Genomic DNA, 19,278 nt, shown 5'->3' on the forward strand with positions numbered 1-19,278 from the left:
ACCGGAAGCCCTGCCATGCTCCCCTCCCTCAGACCTGCCTGTGACCCGCTGCCCCTGCCTGACCTCATCCACCCTCTCGCTCCAGCCCGTAAGGCTCCTCCACCCCTACCCTGGACACTGTTCCTGTCAAGTCTTGGCTCGAAGTCTGCCTGGACCACCTGGGCTACAGGATGCCAGTTGATCCATCTGCGCAGCGCCCGCCGCCGCCCAATGCATCACAGAACTTACACGGTTCTTTGGTCACTTGTCTGCACCCTGTCCCCTGTCCACATGCGCAGGGATGTCAGCTTCAGCAGCATGATTTCTGCATCTTTTCTTCCCTAATGTGTCCCTGGCACTGTCACAGGGCCTGGCCTTCAGCAAGGGCTCAACAACCAGCTGATTGAAGGAGGGAAGGAAATGCACATAAAACAACTCGCTGCCACCTCACCCCTCAGAGAGACGGAGCTAAAACGTCTGATGGTACCAAATCGGTGGGGAGGTAAGACCCCAGCGGGCGCCGGTGGGATGCTGCTACGGACTGAATGCTGTGTCCCCCCAGATCTCACATGCTAAACCAACCCCCAAGGTGATGGTGTTAGGAGGTGGGCCTTGGTGAGGGTGACTAGGCCATGAGAATGGGACCAGTTCCCTTCAGAGAGACCTCACAAAACTCCCGCGCCCCTCCCACTGGTGAGGACACGGTGAGCAGTCAGCAGCCTGGAAGCTGGCCTGCGCCAGACCCCACTGCCCTGCAGCCAGGCCTCAGCCTCCAGCCTCCAGAGACGTGAGAAATACGTGTCTGTTGTTGATAAGCCACCCAGCCTCTGGTATCTTCGTTCCAGCGGCCCGAACGGGCTATGACAGCTGCCCGCGTCAGGACACCTTTGGAGGACGCCTGGGCAGCCCCTGGTGAGGTGTGAGCCATGAGCACCCTCGGGTGTGTCCTCCGTCCCGCAGAGGCGCACTGGGCAGGGGCGGGGGCCAGCCACTGGGCACGTAGAAGTCTGGGAACAACCCGCAGATCCATTGCAGCAGTAGGCTAGGTGGTGGGAGAGTCACGTGACAGCGTGAACATGAGTGTTGTCCAGCCCCAGGTCTCAACACCGTGAGTCTGAAGATCACAGATAGGGGGGAGGGTGTGGGGGATGGCAAGCCGGGCAGGTGGCCTCCAGGGACGGGGAGCAGCTGGCTTAGACCCAGCTGGCGGGGGCAGGTTGGCCTGGTCTCCCCAGGAGGGACAGGGAGTCACAGAGTAGAGACGGGGGTGGTGGCCTGCTGGACGCAGGAAGGGGGCCTGGCCAGGGCGCGACTGCTGCAGCAGGGGCAGACCCAAGCTCTGTACGGGGCACTTGACGCTTGTGCAGTTTGGGGGTGCTCCTTGACCAAAGAAATGAAAACACGGCTCCCTGGGCCTTGGGAGGAGTCTCCGCCTGGGCCCTGGTGACCTCCCGGCCCTGCCCACACACACCTGTCACCAGGTCCTGGGCAGGGCGAGGCCGACCCCACCACACACATGACATGGGGCCAGGCGTCTGCTCCTCGCAGGAGAGCTTGAGTCTGGGGTGTCCTAAAGACACCTGGGATGGTCCCCCCCAACCCTCAGTGACGGGCGGGAAAGGGAGGGAGCGCTGAGAAAGCGGCCGCCGGAGCTCCCCTTTGGCCCCGGGTCCACTTGTGCTTTTATTACCGCCTCGTATCTGGTGGTGAAGGACAGTCTTACAATATAAATTAGCCTACACACGCTTTAAAGGAAATAAATATGGAAAATCAGGTAGACGTTTCCATTTACAGTAAACATGTACTAACACGTATGATTTATTTTACATCAATATTGCAAATTTAATACAAACCACAGTATCAGAAATGTATTTGAAAGCTTTCTAAAGGCACTGAGAAAACAGTACAAATAGTTATATTATAGTGGATCCATTTTTTAAAATTCAACAAGTCAGTCTAGATATTGAAAACTTTTTTCATCCAGTAGAAACTGCAAAAATATAAAATATAATTTGTGTTTATCTCCTCCCTTCCACCCCATTCCTACATCATATTTGATTTTAATATTTTTCAGCTATATAGACAAAAGCTACAGACAACAGAAAATACAAGCCCGTAATTAGCACTGGTAATGACATTTTAAAGCAGGACTGGCCACACCTGACCTTCTACATTCCATCCTCACCTTCCCCACACGATTTTTCAGCAGGGGCATGGCTGGAAAATAACAAAGGTGCTGACTGAGGGAGTTTTTTTTTTTTTTTTTTTTTTTTTTTGCGGTACACAGGCCTCTCACTGTTGTGGCCTCTCCTGTTGCGGAGCACAGGCTCCGGACGCGCAGGCTCAGCGGCCATGGCTCACAGGCCCAGCTGCTCCACGGCATGTGGGATCTTCCCGGACCGGGGCACGAACCCGTGTCCCCTGCATTGGCAGGAGGACTCTCAACCACTGCGCCACCAGGGAAGCCCTGAGGGATGTTTTGTTCCCACCGACCTAGCATGTCAGGACCTGGGCCCCAAGCATGATGGCCTCTCCAGAATGCAAGACCTGCAGTGCTGATGTCCAGATGCTGAATTCTGCATCAGCAACGCACGACTTGTCTACCCACCAACCGTGACCAATTTGGTGCACTTGGTCCCGGGAGAGTGGGTGCCATCTGAAACGTTTGGGCACCGTGGCCCTCATGGGCGGGGACAGCTGAATGTCCTTCAGCCTGCAGCTCTTCTTTGGTTACACTGGGATCCGGCTACAGTGTGCAAACATGCAATGGTGTCTCTCAAGTCCATCTTTTCGGTCCAGGGTTTTCCCGCTTTTGTGTTACGCGCATGCAGCGCACCTGTCTGCTGTACCCTGAGACGGGAGGGGCAAGCGTCACGCTGAGGGGTGCCCCAGTGCATCCCAGGACCCGCCCCGGTGCATCCCAGGGCCCACCCCTGTGCCGAGGGTGACATTGCACAGAGGGAGCTCCAGAGAGGCTGACAGTTACTTTTGAAAGACGGTGCAGGGCTGCCTGCGAGGAGCTGGGCACTTGCCTTGAATAGAAAGGAAGGAGGAAGTTTCCGAAATTCCACCCCTTGTCTTAGGGATTAAATCTATCAGGTGTGCTGGGCTCAGCGTGAGAACTAAGTGGAGAGGGATGCTGAGCCAGTGGGGGGGCGAGGGTGGGAAGCAGGTGGTCCTGATGGGCGGCCTGGCTGCCATCGTGACAGGGAGGGTGAGACTCTGGCGAGGGAGGGGGGGACAGCACAGCACCGATGTCACTTTTGCAAGGCCCCCGGGGGCTGGGCCGAGATGAGCAGGCTGCTGGGCAGGGCACGGGGATCCCAGGAAGCCACAGATTGATGACTCCCAACCCTGGGCTCCAACGAGTAACCTCTGTCAGCCCAGGGAGAGACCTTCAGCTCCCACCACGCCCCCCAGGGGAAGCGCCTCCACGAAGCAGGCAGCTGCCTAAGGGTCCAGAAGACCCAGTCCCGCTAGCCCAGTCCTGAGTCTGACAGGGTGACGATGCATTTAGCAAACAGCTTCAGCATTAACTCAGGAGCTGAACACTGACACCCCAAAGCCACAGATGCTGGACAGAAAGACCCCCCGCTGTACGCAGCGGGGCTGCAAGGGGCCCCTGCGCCTCCCGAGCCTCCTGGGATGCATGATCGCACCCGTAAGGAGGGTCTCCAGCCCCAGCACAGGGGGGTCTCCGACCAGCTTCCCCCTGCTCGGTGGTGATTTTGTCCCCTGGTGTCGTGTCCTGCGCTAACTGCACCCGTGGCGTGGCGTCACCCGGAAGGCGCAGTGACCTTCGCCCTGAGCCACGAGCCACCCCTGGTGATTGCAGGTGACCTGCGCTTTCAGATTTATTCTTTTGCATCCTAATTTCCTGCGTTCAGAATGTGTTACCTTCACAATTTTTTCTTTCTTTTTTTTTTTTTGGCCGCACCGCACAGCACGTAGGATCTCAGTTCCCCAACCAGGGACTGAACCTGCGCCCCTGCATTTGAAGCACGGAGTCGTAACCACTGGACCGCCAGAGGAGTCCCCACAATTTTTTGGTTTTTATAAAGCATTACCTGTCTGTCTTGTCTCTAATAGCTCCTCCTGGGATGATGATTGGCGTCTCATTTAAAAACATGTACAGAGTCAGCAAGACAGCTGGACAACTGGACTAACTCGTTCCTTTCCCTACGTCTTGTACTTCTCTAGACTTCCAGATCCAGACCCTGTAAACTAGGTTGTGTGATGCGGTGAGAGGCAGATGAACAAGAACCACCTTCGGGGGCCCCCTGACAACACCAGAGACGCTCACGGAAGGAGGAACAGCGGCCAATCCTCGCCCGGGCCGGCCTCAGCCTGTGCCAGCACCTCAGGCACGTCATGAAGTGCCGGCCCGGTGCTGACAGCCTCTTCTGCCTGGAACTTCTGGACTCCGCCCAGGATCGGGCAAGCGGTCACCTGCCGCTCAGTAAGCTTGATTCCCAACTTGCTGTCTCGGCAGTGGGACCCCCTGGGTGAGGCTGCTCCCCGAGGTCCACTCACCGGAGGCGGCGTCGGGGAAGCCGGGAAGGGGGGGGGCACTGGACGCTGCAGTCGGGCCAGGTCGCCGGTCGCCTGCCCTCGCTTGCCGCACCTCTCGGAGCACCGAGTGCTGCCCGGCCAGGCGGCCCGGCTCACTCCGGCCTCTTTCTGAGAAACCGTGTCCCCTTAGAGGGCAATACTGTCACACTTGAGCAGACTTAAGACCACTCTGCATTTAAGAACTTCAGTGGTGTTGGACGAGATACAGGATTTGCTATTGCACGCGCCTGCCTCAGGAAAGTCTCTGCCCCTGCACTGCCATCCCGGCCGGCTGAGGGACGGACCTCAGCCTTGACAGAAGCCTGCTCTATGGCAGGAACGTGCACTCGGGGTCTCTGGGTGGCATCCGTGTCGCCAAGGCACTCCTGGGGAGCATCCCGGGCACCCCACCCTGGCTGTGAGCTGCCCACGGGGGCGTGTCCAGGGGCTCAAGCTTGACTACAGGTGCAGGCCCGGGAGCCTGGCAGTCACAGCCCAGGCTGGGGGGTTGGTGGCCCCCAGCACAGAGGCGGGGCGGAGGCTCCAGGCAGGCGCAGTGTGCGGGGTGCAACGGGGCCAGCTCCCTGCCGGGCCTGGGGTGGGCCCCCAGCAAGCCGGGCCCCAGGGGTGGGCTGTAGAGGGGGTGCCTGGAGTTCGGCTCCATCTTCAGGTGCATCCTGGTAGGGAAAGTGACCAGCTGTCTCTTGGCCATGTCACTGGTCCCCAGCCACGCCTGGCTTGGGGACACAGAGTAGCCATCCGCCGCATCCTCGGACCCGGATTCACTCTCCATCTTGATGGGCACATCGAGTGACAATATGGGGTTACACGGGGCTCCCGGGGGCATTGGGACGCCTCGGAGCTTGTTCTCAGTGGGATAGCACCCCGCGGGGAGACGCTGCGCTCCCGGCCGAGGAAGCCCGTCCTCCAGGCTCCCCTGCGGGAAGGGGCAGCTGGTGGGAAGGGGCGCCTGGCCCTGGAGGCCATCCCGCAAGGCTCTGCTGGTCCGGCCGGCGCAGGGCCCGGGGGGAGGCTTGGGCTGCTGAGAGCCGGGTGAACTCCTGACGGCGTGGACAGTGCCCTGTGTGCCCGGGTAGGGCAGGCAGGCGCCACGGGCCGGCACGGCGGGGAACGGGTCACCCTTGCCGGGCTCCAGCTTCGGCTTGGTGCCGCCGTCCTGACCGTGTCTCCCCGGCGTCCAGTTCAGGTGCTGCGAGGGTCCCTGTGTCTCGAGGTGGCAGCTGTACGGGGGGACGTCCCTCCGCTCCCTTGGGCAGGAGGGGCCCCTCGGCACCCCCCCCATTTCCTCTCCTCGCCCATCCCTGCGGGAAGAGACGCCCGTCAGACAGAGCAGGGGCAGCGGGGCCCCAAGGGGAGGCCCTGCATCACGATGGTGCCAGCCACCTGCTGGGGCCGCTCTGCACTGCCTGTGCCCCTGTAACACCGGGCCAGCCCCCGCCCCTCCTGAACGGGCCTTCCCATGGCCTCCCCAGGACCCAGAGGCGGGGGCAGGTGGGGCCTGGGAGGGGAGGGAGGGGAGAGGGTTTCTGAGCAAAGGTGAGCATGGAGTTCGGGCGTCACCCGGGGGTCCAGACCACGGGCAGAGCCACCACCGTGGTCCCCACGTGAGTGATGACAACCTCCAGGGTGAGGGGTGGGTGTGGGCACCCTCTGTGCGTCCCCACATCCCACTGAGAGAGGTTCGGCCACGTGGTCAAGGCCGCCGACGCTATGCCTCAGCCACTTACCCTGCGGCCCCCTCGGGGTGGGGGTGGAGGAGATCGTGGCCGCCCCGCAGGCACAGGCAGGGGCCCCGGGTTGCCAGCCGGCCCCAGTGGCAGGCGTCTGCGGGCCTCCTGAACACGGACAGGCCGTTTCCTCCGCTGCCCCTCCCTGCCAGGATTCGGAAAAGGGGGCGTGAGCAGCGCCTGGGCTGGGCGGGCTGCCATCCTCAGCACCATCAACACACCCGTCTGCCCGCCCAGCCCTCCAGGCGGCATCGCCACAGAACGCAGCACGTCTCCAGGGGCACGGTCATTTTACCCATTTCAAAAAGACGAGATGGAGAATTTAACAAGTACCTGCTAAGTAACTGGGTTTTCCCTGCAATTCTGGTTCACAGAGACTTGCGGCAGCTTTTGCTCTGCGCAGGACAGAAAACAGCAAAACAACATGCAGATTAAACGTGTGTGAGGGCAGAAACTACAACACGACCCACGTTGTTGTCACACCCAAGAGCGGAAGATACAATGACTCACACTTTCTAAGCCTGTAGAGATTGTAAAGCCTTTTCCCAGTTACAGGTTTGCTGAAAATTCCAGTTTTCATCACCTTTCAGGCTGATGAAGCACTAATGAATTTCCCTCAGAAAGCAGACATACGCCTAAGATGACTTTCAGTGCATTTGTTTTCTTCTGGATGGTCAGAATGGAAATACAGATTCCTCTGATTTGCGGTAGTTATTTGCGGTAGTTTACAAAGTCATCATGAGCACTAAATGAGTGATACTGAGCCATCACCCCAGGGGAGTGTGTACACAGACACACACACACAGACACACACAGACACACACACACGTCTCACAGACCTTATAATCTTAGATCCTAAGGCAATGTGCAACTTATTCTGGGAGATCGTATTTTCTTCATATATCAAAAGAAAAAACAAGGCTCAGAAGTGCTAAGTGACTTGCCTAAAGCTGCCTCTATAGCAGGTACGAGAATGGGATTCAAACCCTGTCCAACTGGCACCACAGCCAGAGCTCCCTGCACTGCAGTTGGCCCTACCCCTCCATCTTCTGGGCGTCTCTGTAGGAGCCAGAGACAGAGACAGACCAGAGACAGAGGTGGAGACGGAGGTGGAGACAGAGATGGAGACAGAGACATGAGGTTGGGGCGTCACCCTTAGCGGGTAAGGCACCATCGGGCGACTCAAGTATCTTCTACACGGTTCACGTCCATGATGGACCAGGCAGGAGGCAGATCACACACACAGAACCTGTGAACATTTAGGAGTGGGGGTGTATCACAAAGTCCCGTTCAGGAGAAGTTGTGAAGGACCTGAAGTGCCTTCCAGCGACCACGACGTCCCTTCCGAGCAACCCTCCTGGGCCTCGGGTTCCCGGGTCAGTTCCTCACAGCCTCTGAGCTCAGAAGGGAACGAGCATGACGCAGGCGCCGAGGCCGGTTAGGAACTCAGTTCAGAGCCGAGTTCAGCTGCAGAAAACCCGAAGTCAAGAGAAGCTATTTGCTTCTTTCCTAAAATGCTGGCCGGCTCTTCCTCTCTTCGAGTTTTAATGATGTCCTGTACAATGTGTGTCTAGTATTCGTTGCACGGTCGCCCTGTGGGCCGCATCCTAGCCCTCACCGCACAGACCCTCGCCAGACCTCCGAGGGACGTCCCGGTGTCCACGCCGCCCAGGGCAGTGGCAGGTGAGCCTGGGAGCCCGCACCCACCGCCCCAGGCTCAGGGCTCCCGCGCGGCCCTGGCTCGGGGTGCCGTCCGCACACCTGCGCTTCCCCGCGTGGCCGCCGGGGGGCAGCAGGGCCTCTAGGAAAAGCGATAGGAGGGGACGATTTTCCCTCCATCTCTTTTGCAGGGCTGGGGAAACCTACAGAAGGGGGGAGCTCCTCGTGCGGGGCTCAGTTACCATCGTCAAGCCAGAGAGCTCGAAAGCAGAGAACTCTGAGACGGCAAAGGCAGGTGGAGGGTATTTCTCCCCAGCGTTAGCCCAGGTGGTGGGGAGAAAGCAGGTGCGGCAGAGCCGTCTCGCCGGCAAGACAGGCGTAGGTGGTCGAGCTTAGTAATCTACGTCCTTTGTGGCACCTCACGTTTTAGTTGCTTCATCAGTTATTTTTAGAGTTTTTCCCCGCGGGCATTCTGTTTTTCCTCCCTCCTATTTGACAACATTTTCTACCTTTGAAAAAAGAAGCCATATGTATTTAATTTTTAAATCCTCCAGAAAGCTGCTGCCTTAACGAGCCGGCACGTGCGAGACCCAGAGGCCGTGAAGACATGGCTCCATCTGCAAACCCGGGGCAGGAATGGGGACACAGGGGGCTCAGAGCCCGGTCATCTGAACGGGCGCTGAGGTCAAAGGGGAACCTGGGTACTGAGCAAGGACAAAGAAGCGGGTTGGGGACTCAGGTCTCCTGACATTCTGCCCCTGGTCGCAGCACAGGGCAGGGAATCGAGGAAGAAGAAAGGCAGACCTCAGACACCTCTCCTCTCCCCCGGGGTCTCCCTCACACCACGGGAAACACGGTTTGCACGCGCACAGCATCTTAATCTCTCCCAGAACCTGACCCATGCAACACAGACCTAACCCATTCTGAGAAATTACAGACAGGAATCTCCCAGAAAACCTAACTCTGAAGAGCCAAGAAGACGCAGGGGTGGCGCGATGTGTGCAGGACGCCTGTGTGCAGCATGTGCCCCAGCGGTGAGCCTGGTGTTGAGGGAGGGCACGCAGAGAAGAGGTGGGGAGGCTGCGGTCTGGCCTCCCGTCCCCCACGGGGGACACGGGCCCAGGTACGTGGAGGGCTTAGGCATGAAGAGAGGCAGCAGTGTTTGGTGCCACAGTCCACAAATATCAGTGAGAGGTTTGCTTTTTTCTAATAGTTGCTTCCTACGTGATGCAGTCACTTTAAAAACAACAAGCTTCTCATTATATTCCTTGCTGGAAATGAAGGAGGAATAGACAGAAAATACTAAGTGTGGAGACGCTGTGTTTGAACCACCAGCATGGGACTGCGGCTGCTGGGGGCTCTCACTCACTTTGTGTCCGGCGTGGCCGAGACGTCCACCCTGTGCTTCGCCCTCAGACACGCACTCTGCATCTTCACCGCAGTAGGCAGGGGCGCCACGACGCAGAACAGGGAGAGCCGAGGGGGCAGTGCAGCTCCCGACGGGGCCCTCCTCTTCTGCCCGAACAGGAATTTTAGTTTCCCTTGAAACTGCATTGTCTGGTGTTTCAAAGACAGAAGCAAAGGCATGTTCACAGAGTGAATCATCAACGTGGTCAAAGGCCGTGGAGCTCACATTCCCGGGGACAGAAAGCCAGAGAGCTCTGATCCCGAGTCTCTAAGGAGCCATGAACCAACGCGTCTTCCACGCTGGCCCTTGGGACAGGCGCTCCCTACCGCCTTTGAATGACTCGGGGTTTCTCTGGCATCCCCGTAACATCCTCTAACCTTCCAGCGTGTTCTCATGTGTGCACTCATGGGTGTGTGGGTGTGCGAGCCCTCACTTGGGGGCGTGAATGTGCATGGTCTTGGCCGGAGCCCCCGGGCAGCCCCCAGGAGGACTTGCTGGAGCAGCCCATCCCTGAGGACTGTCCTACGTGAACCCTCCACTTCCAAATTGTCATTCATTGACAACTGTCATGCATGCTGATAAAGCTTAGGGACAACTTGATTTGTTGATCTGGAGCACATGGTGTGAGTTAAAAAGCCAGAAAGTAACTCTGGAGTTTGTGATCAAAGAAAATAAAAGATCTCCCTGTTATGGAAGAGTTGATCTATAACTGAGTTAGTTCACAGGTGACTTCAGGGTGCCCCAGCCCTGGATGGAGGAGTAAGCCCACAGGGTGGCTGCACTCTTTCCCTATTCGCCCCTCCCTCCATCCTTCCATCTGTCCGTCCATCTCTCCCTCCATTCAACATCCCTTCATCTACCCATCCATCTGTCCATCCCTCCATTTGTCTGTGACTCTATTGGGTGAACAAATGCTTGCAGCGCACCTACTGTGTGACGGTCACATGCTTGGTGGAGCCGTCAGGGCAGTGGTGCTGGGACATCTTGAACATCCAGCTCTCCAGAGGGAAAAAGCCCTGATGTGTAGCTTTTGACAATTTCTTCGGTGTAAAAATTCCCACCATGGCTGATTTCGAGCTGCCAACCTAATATCAGCTGGATCTCTATATTCCTGAAGTTTCAACAACGGGCTCCGTGGGCAGCCCCACCTGCCAGGCGTGGACAGGCTCTGCACAGGCGCAGGAGCAGCTGTGGTGAGCCCGGAGGCCGTGTGATGCCGCTACCCACCCCCTGTCCTCGGCGCTCCCGCTGTCCGTGCCGGACCCCTTTCCTGCACGTGCACGTGCAGTGACCCACCTCACAGTAAAATATGATGAGACACTTTTCAAACTGATTTCTTTTGCTTGTTTCCTCTACTCGGTGCTTCTGACACAGCTTCACTTCAGCTTAGGTTTTGATCTCTGCCTCACTGTACAGTAAAATCTACCTACATTCACGTAGAGGGAAAACTATCTTAGTTTCCCACAGAACTGAGAACAAAATATGATCAGAACAGAACACTTGCTGGACAACCGCTGACTGCCTGAATAGGAGATGAGCAGCGGGGTGCAGGGGGTCGCCAGTACTTCATCCGCCCCAGCGGACGTCCCACTTGATTCTCACTCATCGGCCGTCACTCAGCCTTGCAGCATTGAGGCCGGACCCCGCGTGCCGCCAGCACCCTGGGCCCTGGCTTCTCCTGCCCAGCAGCTGCTCACTCACCAGGAAGCCCGAGGTGCTGTCCAGCAGGCAGCGCACACGGCAAATGAAGCATCGCGTCAGGAAGGCCGAGTACTCGGTGGGCCAGCCCGCGGCCCCCTCCTGGGCCCGGAGCAGCCTCCCCAGGACGGCGTCCTCTCCTGGCCGCGTTGGCACAGGCGGTGGTGGTCAGGGAGAAACCGGAAACACACTCTGATAAGCAAGTTCGTAATGTAACAGCAAGCTATCAGCACGTAACACACACGCCTGCCCCAAACTGACATCTGTCCCTGAGCATCCCTCCCGCCCCCACCCCCGCAGGGACAGCCGCCCTGACAAAGTCAGGTCTTTGCCCTCGAAAACGGTGTTTTGGTACAACCACGTGTGTGACAACCACACGTGGGCCTGTTGACCAGTTCAGGGTGTTTTGTTCTGAGCTCTGTGAAACTGTGTCGGCACCTGGGGGTTGCGTTTCTCTCTAACTTTACAGGGTGACTCGTGCTGCTGTGTGAAGGTGTGCTGCAAAGTCCTCCTGAATTACGGACCGCTTGTGGGGAGACGTGTGGGAGAACCAGGACTCCCTCCACCCCGGCACTGGACCCCAGGTGGACGCCGCCCTGCCCCTCGAGCTCCCGTCGGCTCTGCAGTCTCTTGGGCGCCTGGATGCCTGCCCGGTGTGTCCAGTGGGCGGGGGCCACGGGTCCGGGACTTTGTGGGGGGTCTTGCTCGCAGGGGGCAACGTCCCTGAATAGACAACAGTCTCTGGGGGATTTTTTCTGGTAAATCTAAAGTGGGTGAAAGGAATTTCCTGGAAGACGTGCGTCTGAGGGGGAGTTTGCAAAACCAGAGACAAGTACTGTGTCTTCGCGGCCTCACGCCCACGCCCTGGGGGGCACAGAGCAGCCGCCCAAGACACAGGCGCACTGGGGAGCCAGGGAGCCACGTGGGGCTGGAGGAGGGTGGGGCGGGGCTGGAGGAGGCCTCCGAGGAGGGGGCGGCGACCCCGCATCCACTGGACGGGAAGGAAAGGGGGCGATCCGTGTCTGAGTTAGACCAGGGCCCCCCCAAGCCCCACCTGTCTCCGAGAGCAGGTTCTGCCCACACCCAGCCTGGGGAGGGTCCATGGCCCAGTGCAGCTGCCGGCAGAAGTCCTGGCGGTCGTCCACGTGGATGTAGTCGTAAATATTTTGGTGCATCACGTCCGTCTGGAACATGGCAACAGTCATTTTAGCCTTACCCTGAGTGAATTTCCACACTTTATTCCAGTGTTAATAACTGCGAAAATGTCTCCTCCATCTGTCAAAGGCAAGTCACACCTGTGAAGAGAAAGTCCCTCCCCGGAGGACATGACCACATGGCCTGGACACTAGGCATCCGGCTCACGAGGCGCAGAGCCGGGCACACTGCAGGTGCCCCCCAGGCCAGGCGGTGCCTTCAGGGGCAGGTCAGGGACTCAGAGACCAAATGTCACTTGGGGTCAAGATACCCACTTTTCCAAGTTGACTCCAACCTCATCAAGCTGTGCGTTTGTTTGGCCACTTTCCAGCCTGTCTGCTATACTTGAATCACAAAAGTTCATTAAGAAAGCATCCCTGTGAAGTGAGCTGGGGGCCACCAGGTGAGATGGGGGCCAGGCCGGCACCTCCAGGCCTGACCACAGCCCCGGTAGGATGCCGTAAGGACCCACCAGTCCACAGCCCTCTCTCTGGTGCTGGATCCTCCCACCTGCTCGGGCCCCGAACGCAGAGGCCAACTCACAGGTCCATGCTGGGAAACTGCGGTCTGGCGCACAAAGGCCACTGCCACGGGGTACGAAGACTGGCTTCATTAGACTCGACGGTTGCTGTTGTCGGCACAAACGTCCGCAGAGTGTCGACAGATGACGAGCCTGGAGCACGTCTCCCCACTACCCTCCCCTAACTGAAGGACACCACTCATTACCCGCCTGGGACCCCAGCCCGCCAGGTGCTGTCTGTGACCTCTTCAACTGGCCCATTTCTGAGTTTCGATCATTTCTCAACTGGATCACTGTAACAACTAGATGGAGGAAAAGTTCCTGAAGGATCGAGACTTCACAAATGACGTTACCTCCTCAGCAGGTAACAGGTAACCCCACCCAGAGTGGATGAGGCGCAGCACCTCTCCACAGGCTCCGCCTGTAACTGTGGCCCCCGGACATCCAACGGGCAGCCTCAGGAAGGTAGAAAATGAGTATGATCGTAACTCGAAGGCTGGACTCTATCACCTGTGCACCCCCAGCCCGAGACACTGTTTTCACAGAAAGAAGAGGACCCTGACGTCAGAAGTGATTGTGGTCCTTGGTCAGTGCTGTCCAGGGTCAGGGAGTCTGGCGTGACTGGGGACCAACTCATGGTGGACGCGGGCACACCTGACCTTCCCTCCTGCCGAGACCTGGTGGCACCTGCCGCACTTTCTGGTTCTCACCCACCTGGCAACTAGCAGCCTCACCTGGAGGCTCCCTCTCACCAGAGGCTCCCACCTCACCTGGAAGCTCTATGGTTACAAGGGCACATCCCATAGCCATGCTTTCCTAATACACTTTTGTGATTCAGGCATAACGCATAGTCTGAAAAGTGCCCAAATCATAAATATGCAGCTTCACCACCCAGTCAGGAATCAGGACCCCTAGAGCATCTCAGAACCCCTTCCCTCCACCCTCCCCAGAGGTGGTCGTGGCGCAGAACCCCGCACTGCCGGCTGATACTGGATGTAAATGGAGCGCTGTGACCTCTGTGTCACATCACAGTTGTGACACGTCCCCTGGTGCATGTGACGGCAGTGTTTCAGCCCCACCATCGTGTGGTACTCCACTGTAAGAACATACCACAACTGATTAATCCACTCACTGCTGGGCCCTCTGAGTTATTTCCCGTCTGAGCCTGTTACAGAGGCTGCTGCTGTGTCTTCGAGGGCGTTTCTGTTGGATGCACACCCAGGCGTGGAATGACTGTGTCACGGAGTGAGCAGAGCCTCAGCCTTAGTGGAAAAGGCCAAACAGCCGTCCAAAGTGAGCATACGAATACACACTTCCATTGTGGCAGTGTGTGAAACTCCAGTTGCTTTATGTCCTGGCCAACCTTTGGTATGTTCAACCCTTTTTTTTTTTTTTTGAGCTGCGGTGGTGGATGCATCGTGGTTTCTTTTGATGGTTTTAATTAGCACGTCATGAAGACTAATGAAACTGAACATCTTCTCACATGGTTATTGGTTTTTAGATGTGAGTGTGTGTGTGTGCGTGTTGCTCGCTTCTGTCTTTCTCATGAATCTCCGTCGAGCTGTCTTGCTGGTTTGTCAGTGCTTTGTATCCTTCTGGGCAGGAGTCCTTCCCTGGGTGGATTCCTTTGCAAAACTCCTCTCCACTCCCCGGCGTCCCCTGCTGCTCTCTTGGTGGGTCTGACACAGCCTGATTCATCAATCTCTCCTCATGGACAGGGTTTTAGAGTTTTTGTCCTGTCTGTGTACTCTGTCCTCATATACCTCCTAACTCTGCCCTGTTGTCTTCTAGAAGCTTCCACCACCCACCCGACATTGACTGTGCATGGTGTGAGGTAGGAGTCAAGACTTACTTTTTTCATGTGGATCCAGTTCACGAAGCACCATTTACTGACGAGACCAGCGCCCGCCTACCTCTCAGCAGCACCAGCTTCACTGTAAACCCGCGGCTGCTCTGAACCTCCGCTCTGTCCTATGGGTCCACCTGTCCATCTTCCACCAACCCCACACGTCTCAGCCACTGAGCTTGACAGGCAGTCTTGTCTCCGGGATTGTACGTTCCAGGGAAAATCACACCCCCCACCGCCCTGCCCATGGGATTGCTCAGCCCTCTGCATTCCCAATTAGCTTGTCAGTTTCCTCCCAGAGAAGCTGCTCAGTTTTTACGGCAGTGTTATTAATTAATGTTATTCTATAACTTGATCTGATGTCTTTATGATAATAATAGCGAGTCCTCCAGTCCATGATATGGCATATCCTTCCATTTATCTGGATCTTCTTTAATTTCTTTAAATGTTTTATATTTTCTGTGCGGAGATACTGCATATCATTTGCTTGACTCATTACTAGGAATTTGGTGTTTTTCCATCCTGCTTTGATGGATGGCATTTTCCCCTCCATGGTTTTGATTAAAGGAAAAAAATTGTGCTGACCTCTGAGCGTTGGATACTTCTCACCATAAGCTGATATACAGGCCCTGTGATCTACGTTATTCTCTGGTGAGTTTTAGCAGGTGACCCCAAGCTTCGCAGAACCCCAGGGCCTCCCTGCCGCCCCATTTGCCATCTCCACACACCTCAGATGATTCACGAATGGGACGCAAGGTGTGGGTCTGTGGCTTAACAGGCACAGGAGGCAGGTTGACTTGGAGGAGACGTGGCTGACCAAGGTGAACTTGAAGACCAGTTATCTGGGGTGAGGAAACCAGGAAGGCAGCAATTAGTGTGGCTGTCCTTGGTCTTCCCTAATCTCCTAGGGTCTGATTCCTACAAACAGGTCAAGAAAAATAAATGGTGGGAAACGTGAGAAGGAGGGGAGAGGGCAGGTAACAAGGATTCAAACCGCACGAAACAGGCCCTGCTTTGGTTGGCTCAGGCGGTCCTCATCCTGCCTCTAAACCACCCTTTGCGGAGTTGAGGATAAAAGTATTGATAGAACCGTTTTCACAAACGGCTCGTTCCAGCAGTAACCATCTCTACTGTCTGTGCAGAGAGGGCGCATATCCACTCTCCATGCCCGTGGATTCCTTCCACAGGCCCTCACATCTGCCCCGGTTCACATGGGGACAAGCTGCCCCTACAGCAGACCTCCGAGAGAACAGACAACATCTTGAAGCAGCAAACGGCAACAGCAACTAAAATATACATCTAAAGCCTATCCATTCATCTCAAAGAATGCTGAAGTGCAAGATACTGAAACGCTGCACTCAGGTTGTGACAGGAAATACCTGGTTCCTGACTTTTTGTAAGGCGTTTTGCACAAGAAGCTTACAATAGCACAAAGCTATTCTAACATGTTCATGAAATATTTTGCATAAACTAGAGGCATGGCCTGATTTAATGGCATTTTGAAACAATTTCTTTACAATAAAAGGGAAAACTTTTTTTTTTTGTTTTCACTTCTAACGCTTCAGCGGAAATAACCAAGTTCCAAGAAAACAAAAGAGCCAATTAGCAAGTTCAGACCTGGAATCAGGTCTTCTCTGCAGGGCTTTTCCCACGAAGGTCCTACCGGGTGGTAAGACCTTCGAATTACAGCCAAAGGCAGGTGGCTCCGGGTGTCTGGAGAATTCACAGAGCAACTCAGGCGACAGTGATTGGAACGAAAAGAAATTCTGAGCACGCAAAAGGCAGACCAAACCACGTTTTTCTAGATCCAGATCCTGCACAGGACCTCCAGGGGAGCACGTGGAAGACTTCGCTATTTGGGGCTGGAATCCCTCGTGCCCACGGCCTCGCGGAGTCACCAGCCGTCCTGGAGGGGGCGCTGCTCCAGGGGACCCTGAGCCCGAGCCTGCACCCCGGCCACGGCCCCCGACCTCATGCGAGCGCGGCCTCCGCACAGCAACTGCAGAGGCGGACCGGGTGGCCCAGCTCCCGCGTCAGGAGCGCCCCCAGCCGCCCTGGGGGGTCCCGGCCGCGGCCTCGCAGCCCCACCGCGCGGAGGAGGAAGTCCGGGGACCCCGACTCGAAGGGGCGGAGCCGGCTCCCCGAGGCCACGCACCCGAGCCTCCCGCGGGGGCCGCGCCTCCGCCCCGCTGCTGGGCCACAGGCGGTGACCGCGCGATCGCTGCCCGCGAGGCCGCCGGTCCTGGGGCCAGGACAGGGCCTGGCGGTCACTCTGTGCGGTTCCGGGTGGCGGGAAAGTCAACCTGGAAACGAGCGTGGGAGGAATCGAAAACGATTCAAATGAGGATTTTCATGGAAATTAGATCACGGGCCCCATCGGCCTCAGGGGCTCAGGCGGACCTCAGTTTTCAGCCTATCGGGGACCGGGCTCTCCGACCTTGGCTTCCGCTGCCCTCAGCTTCGGGCACCCCCTTGGTGCTCGGCCCATCCAGGGAGGTTTTCGTTGTTAACGCCAGTCTCGCCTCTCCCCGCTTCCTCGCTTGGCTCTGATGCCGGCTCTGCAGATATTTCCCCTCTGCCGGCAGAGGTATCCCGGCCCCGCGGGGCTGTCCACGACCTCCAGGCGAGCACCCCTGCTCCAGTCTCGCCAGCGTCCCAGCGGGAGCCTCGGGGGACTCTCCACCCCCCCAGGGGCCGCCGCCTCGCCCCAGCCAACAGGGGGTGGGGCTGGGGGTGGGGCGGGGGCGTGGTCTCCGAAATGTGCTCCTCCTGGGCGCGGGGCTCAGCCCTGCGGGCGCTGCTCCCCCTGCGCCCACTGTGTCTGCACCCCTTTCTCGCTCACCCTGTGTCACTAGGCGATGATTCTTTCCACTAAACTTACATTAGTGTAAGTCTGTAGATTCTGTATATTAAGCCGTGCGAATCGCTGCACAGGCTCTGCCTCCGGATGCGGCCCTGAGGACAGACACACTATTCTCCGTTCTTCCAGGTTCTGTTTTGTTCTCTCTCAAATCCACCCGTTTTTGTCTTGAATTCCTCAGGGAGGGTGCCAGTGCTGCTGGTCTGCGGCTTCCTCGAGTTGACAACTCTGCACCGTGAGCTCCCTGCAGAGGGCTGCGTCTGGGGGGTGGCCCCTGGCAGAGCAGCTGCGGCCACTGTTGTGCCCGGCTTGTCCTCAGACCTCAGCCGTCGAAGTTCCAGAGCCGGGAGGCTGCACCATCAGGCTGGTGACTTTGGGTTGGGATTCTCACGAGAGACTCCTTTTCCTTCCCGGAGGCCAAGCAAGGTCCTTCTTCCTTTCCTGGGACTTTTCACTGAGCCACCCTTCTAGGACCCGGTGTTGGATGGGACTCCATCCAGCTCTGCCCCAACGTCTGGAATCATCCAAGCTAGGCTGGCCTGGGGCAACGTTCCAGATGAATTATCTGTACACCAACAAGAGCGTTTCCAGAACACACTACGTCCTGACTGTACCTCGTGTCTGGGCTTTGAGACACCAACGCACAGATGAGGACAGGTCCACTGCCCTGGCCCTGACCAGCCTCTCACAGCGAGGAGCCCGGGAGGCCAGGCCTCAGTCAGCACAAGTCGCTGCCCTTTAGACGGGGGACGCCCAGGACACTGTCACGCCTCTTGCTGTGACCCTGGGCCCCAGACAAAGCTAGGTGTGCAAATCCTCATCTGACAAAAGCCCCATGATTTAGAAAGAAAAAAAGAAGAAGATTGATTTTAGAGACATTTTAAATCTTGAAGACAACGCGTGCTTTCAAGGTAACGGAACCGAACCGCAGCAGATAGAGCAGCTGTGTTTACCTGGTGGAAGCCCAGATAGTCCACAATCGTTGCTGACGCGTAGAATATCATCCCTTCTGCGCTTACCACCAGAGCAAAGCCGTGGAGGGACTAGAAAAAACAAAAAATCGAGTTGGCTCCAAGATACATTTGTGAAATCATTCAAAATGAAAAAGTCAAGCATTGATTCTGTTCGGCTTTTCAACATTTCTCTCCCGTTTTGTGGTCTGTATTCATAACCTCCAGAAAGGTCCGCTTTTAATTTATTTATGACCATTTTGCAAAAGGTCCCAAGCTAGCAGGTGACACGGGAACTGGGTCACAGTTTATAAGGCTCAAGACTAGGGTTCTTCTTTTTCTAATGATTATCAAATTTATGTTTTATAAAATATACACCATCACTATGAGATGACACACCAGTACCTGAAACAGAACAGGAACCTTTATGCCACCTTGTGGATTTCCCCATTCATGCACCCTCCTCTATACCGTGTTCTGATTTTTCTAAGAATTTTTATCATGAAAAACTGTTGAGCTCCATCAAGTGCTATTTCTATATCTACTGAAATCATCACATGGATTTTCTTTAACCTATTAACGTGGTGAGTTACGTGACAGATTTTCTGGTGGTGAAATCATCCTTGCCTACGTGGGGTGAACCTTATCTGATCATAATTTTTAATATGCTCTTGGAATTGATTCATTTCACTTACGAAATATTCCTTTATATTTAAGGAAATCCAGCCTATAAGCTTCTCTCTTTATTTTGGTGTCAAGTATACCTAATCTTCCCTCTTTTTTCATTCTCTGGACCCACTTATTTATGATGAGAATGATGTATTCCTTGAAAGTCTGGTTCACCTCACCTCTAAGATCCTCCAGT

The 19,278-nt window shown here is 56.4% G+C and overlaps 1 protein-coding gene across 1 annotated transcript in view; it reads right to left on the reverse strand.

Moving 5' to 3' along the window:
• Nucleotides 1-1,779: 1,779 nt before the first annotated feature.
• Nucleotides 1,780-19,278, reverse strand: part of AHRR (aryl hydrocarbon receptor repressor) — a 63,742-nt gene continuing 46,243 nt past the window's right edge. The window contains exons 4-10 of the mRNA XM_079702013.1: nucleotides 18,417-18,506; nucleotides 12,098-12,227; nucleotides 11,047-11,183; nucleotides 9,307-9,494; nucleotides 6,612-6,673; nucleotides 6,279-6,423; nucleotides 1,780-5,852 (exon numbers count right to left, since the gene is read on the reverse strand). Coding sequence (XP_079558139.1) covers nucleotides 4,859-5,852; nucleotides 6,279-6,423; nucleotides 6,612-6,673; nucleotides 9,307-9,494; nucleotides 11,047-11,183; nucleotides 12,098-12,227; nucleotides 18,417-18,506 — 1,746 coding nt within the window. The 3' untranslated portion in view covers nucleotides 1,780-4,858. The remainder of the gene's footprint in view (nucleotides 5,853-6,278; nucleotides 6,424-6,611; nucleotides 6,674-9,306; nucleotides 9,495-11,046; nucleotides 11,184-12,097; nucleotides 12,228-18,416; nucleotides 18,507-19,278) is intronic.

Source organism: Hyperoodon ampullatus, assembly GCF_949752795.1.
Source record: "Hyperoodon ampullatus genome assembly, chromosome: 4".
In the NCBI taxonomy this organism is placed as follows: domain Eukaryota; kingdom Metazoa; phylum Chordata; class Mammalia; order Artiodactyla; family Ziphiidae; genus Hyperoodon; species Hyperoodon ampullatus.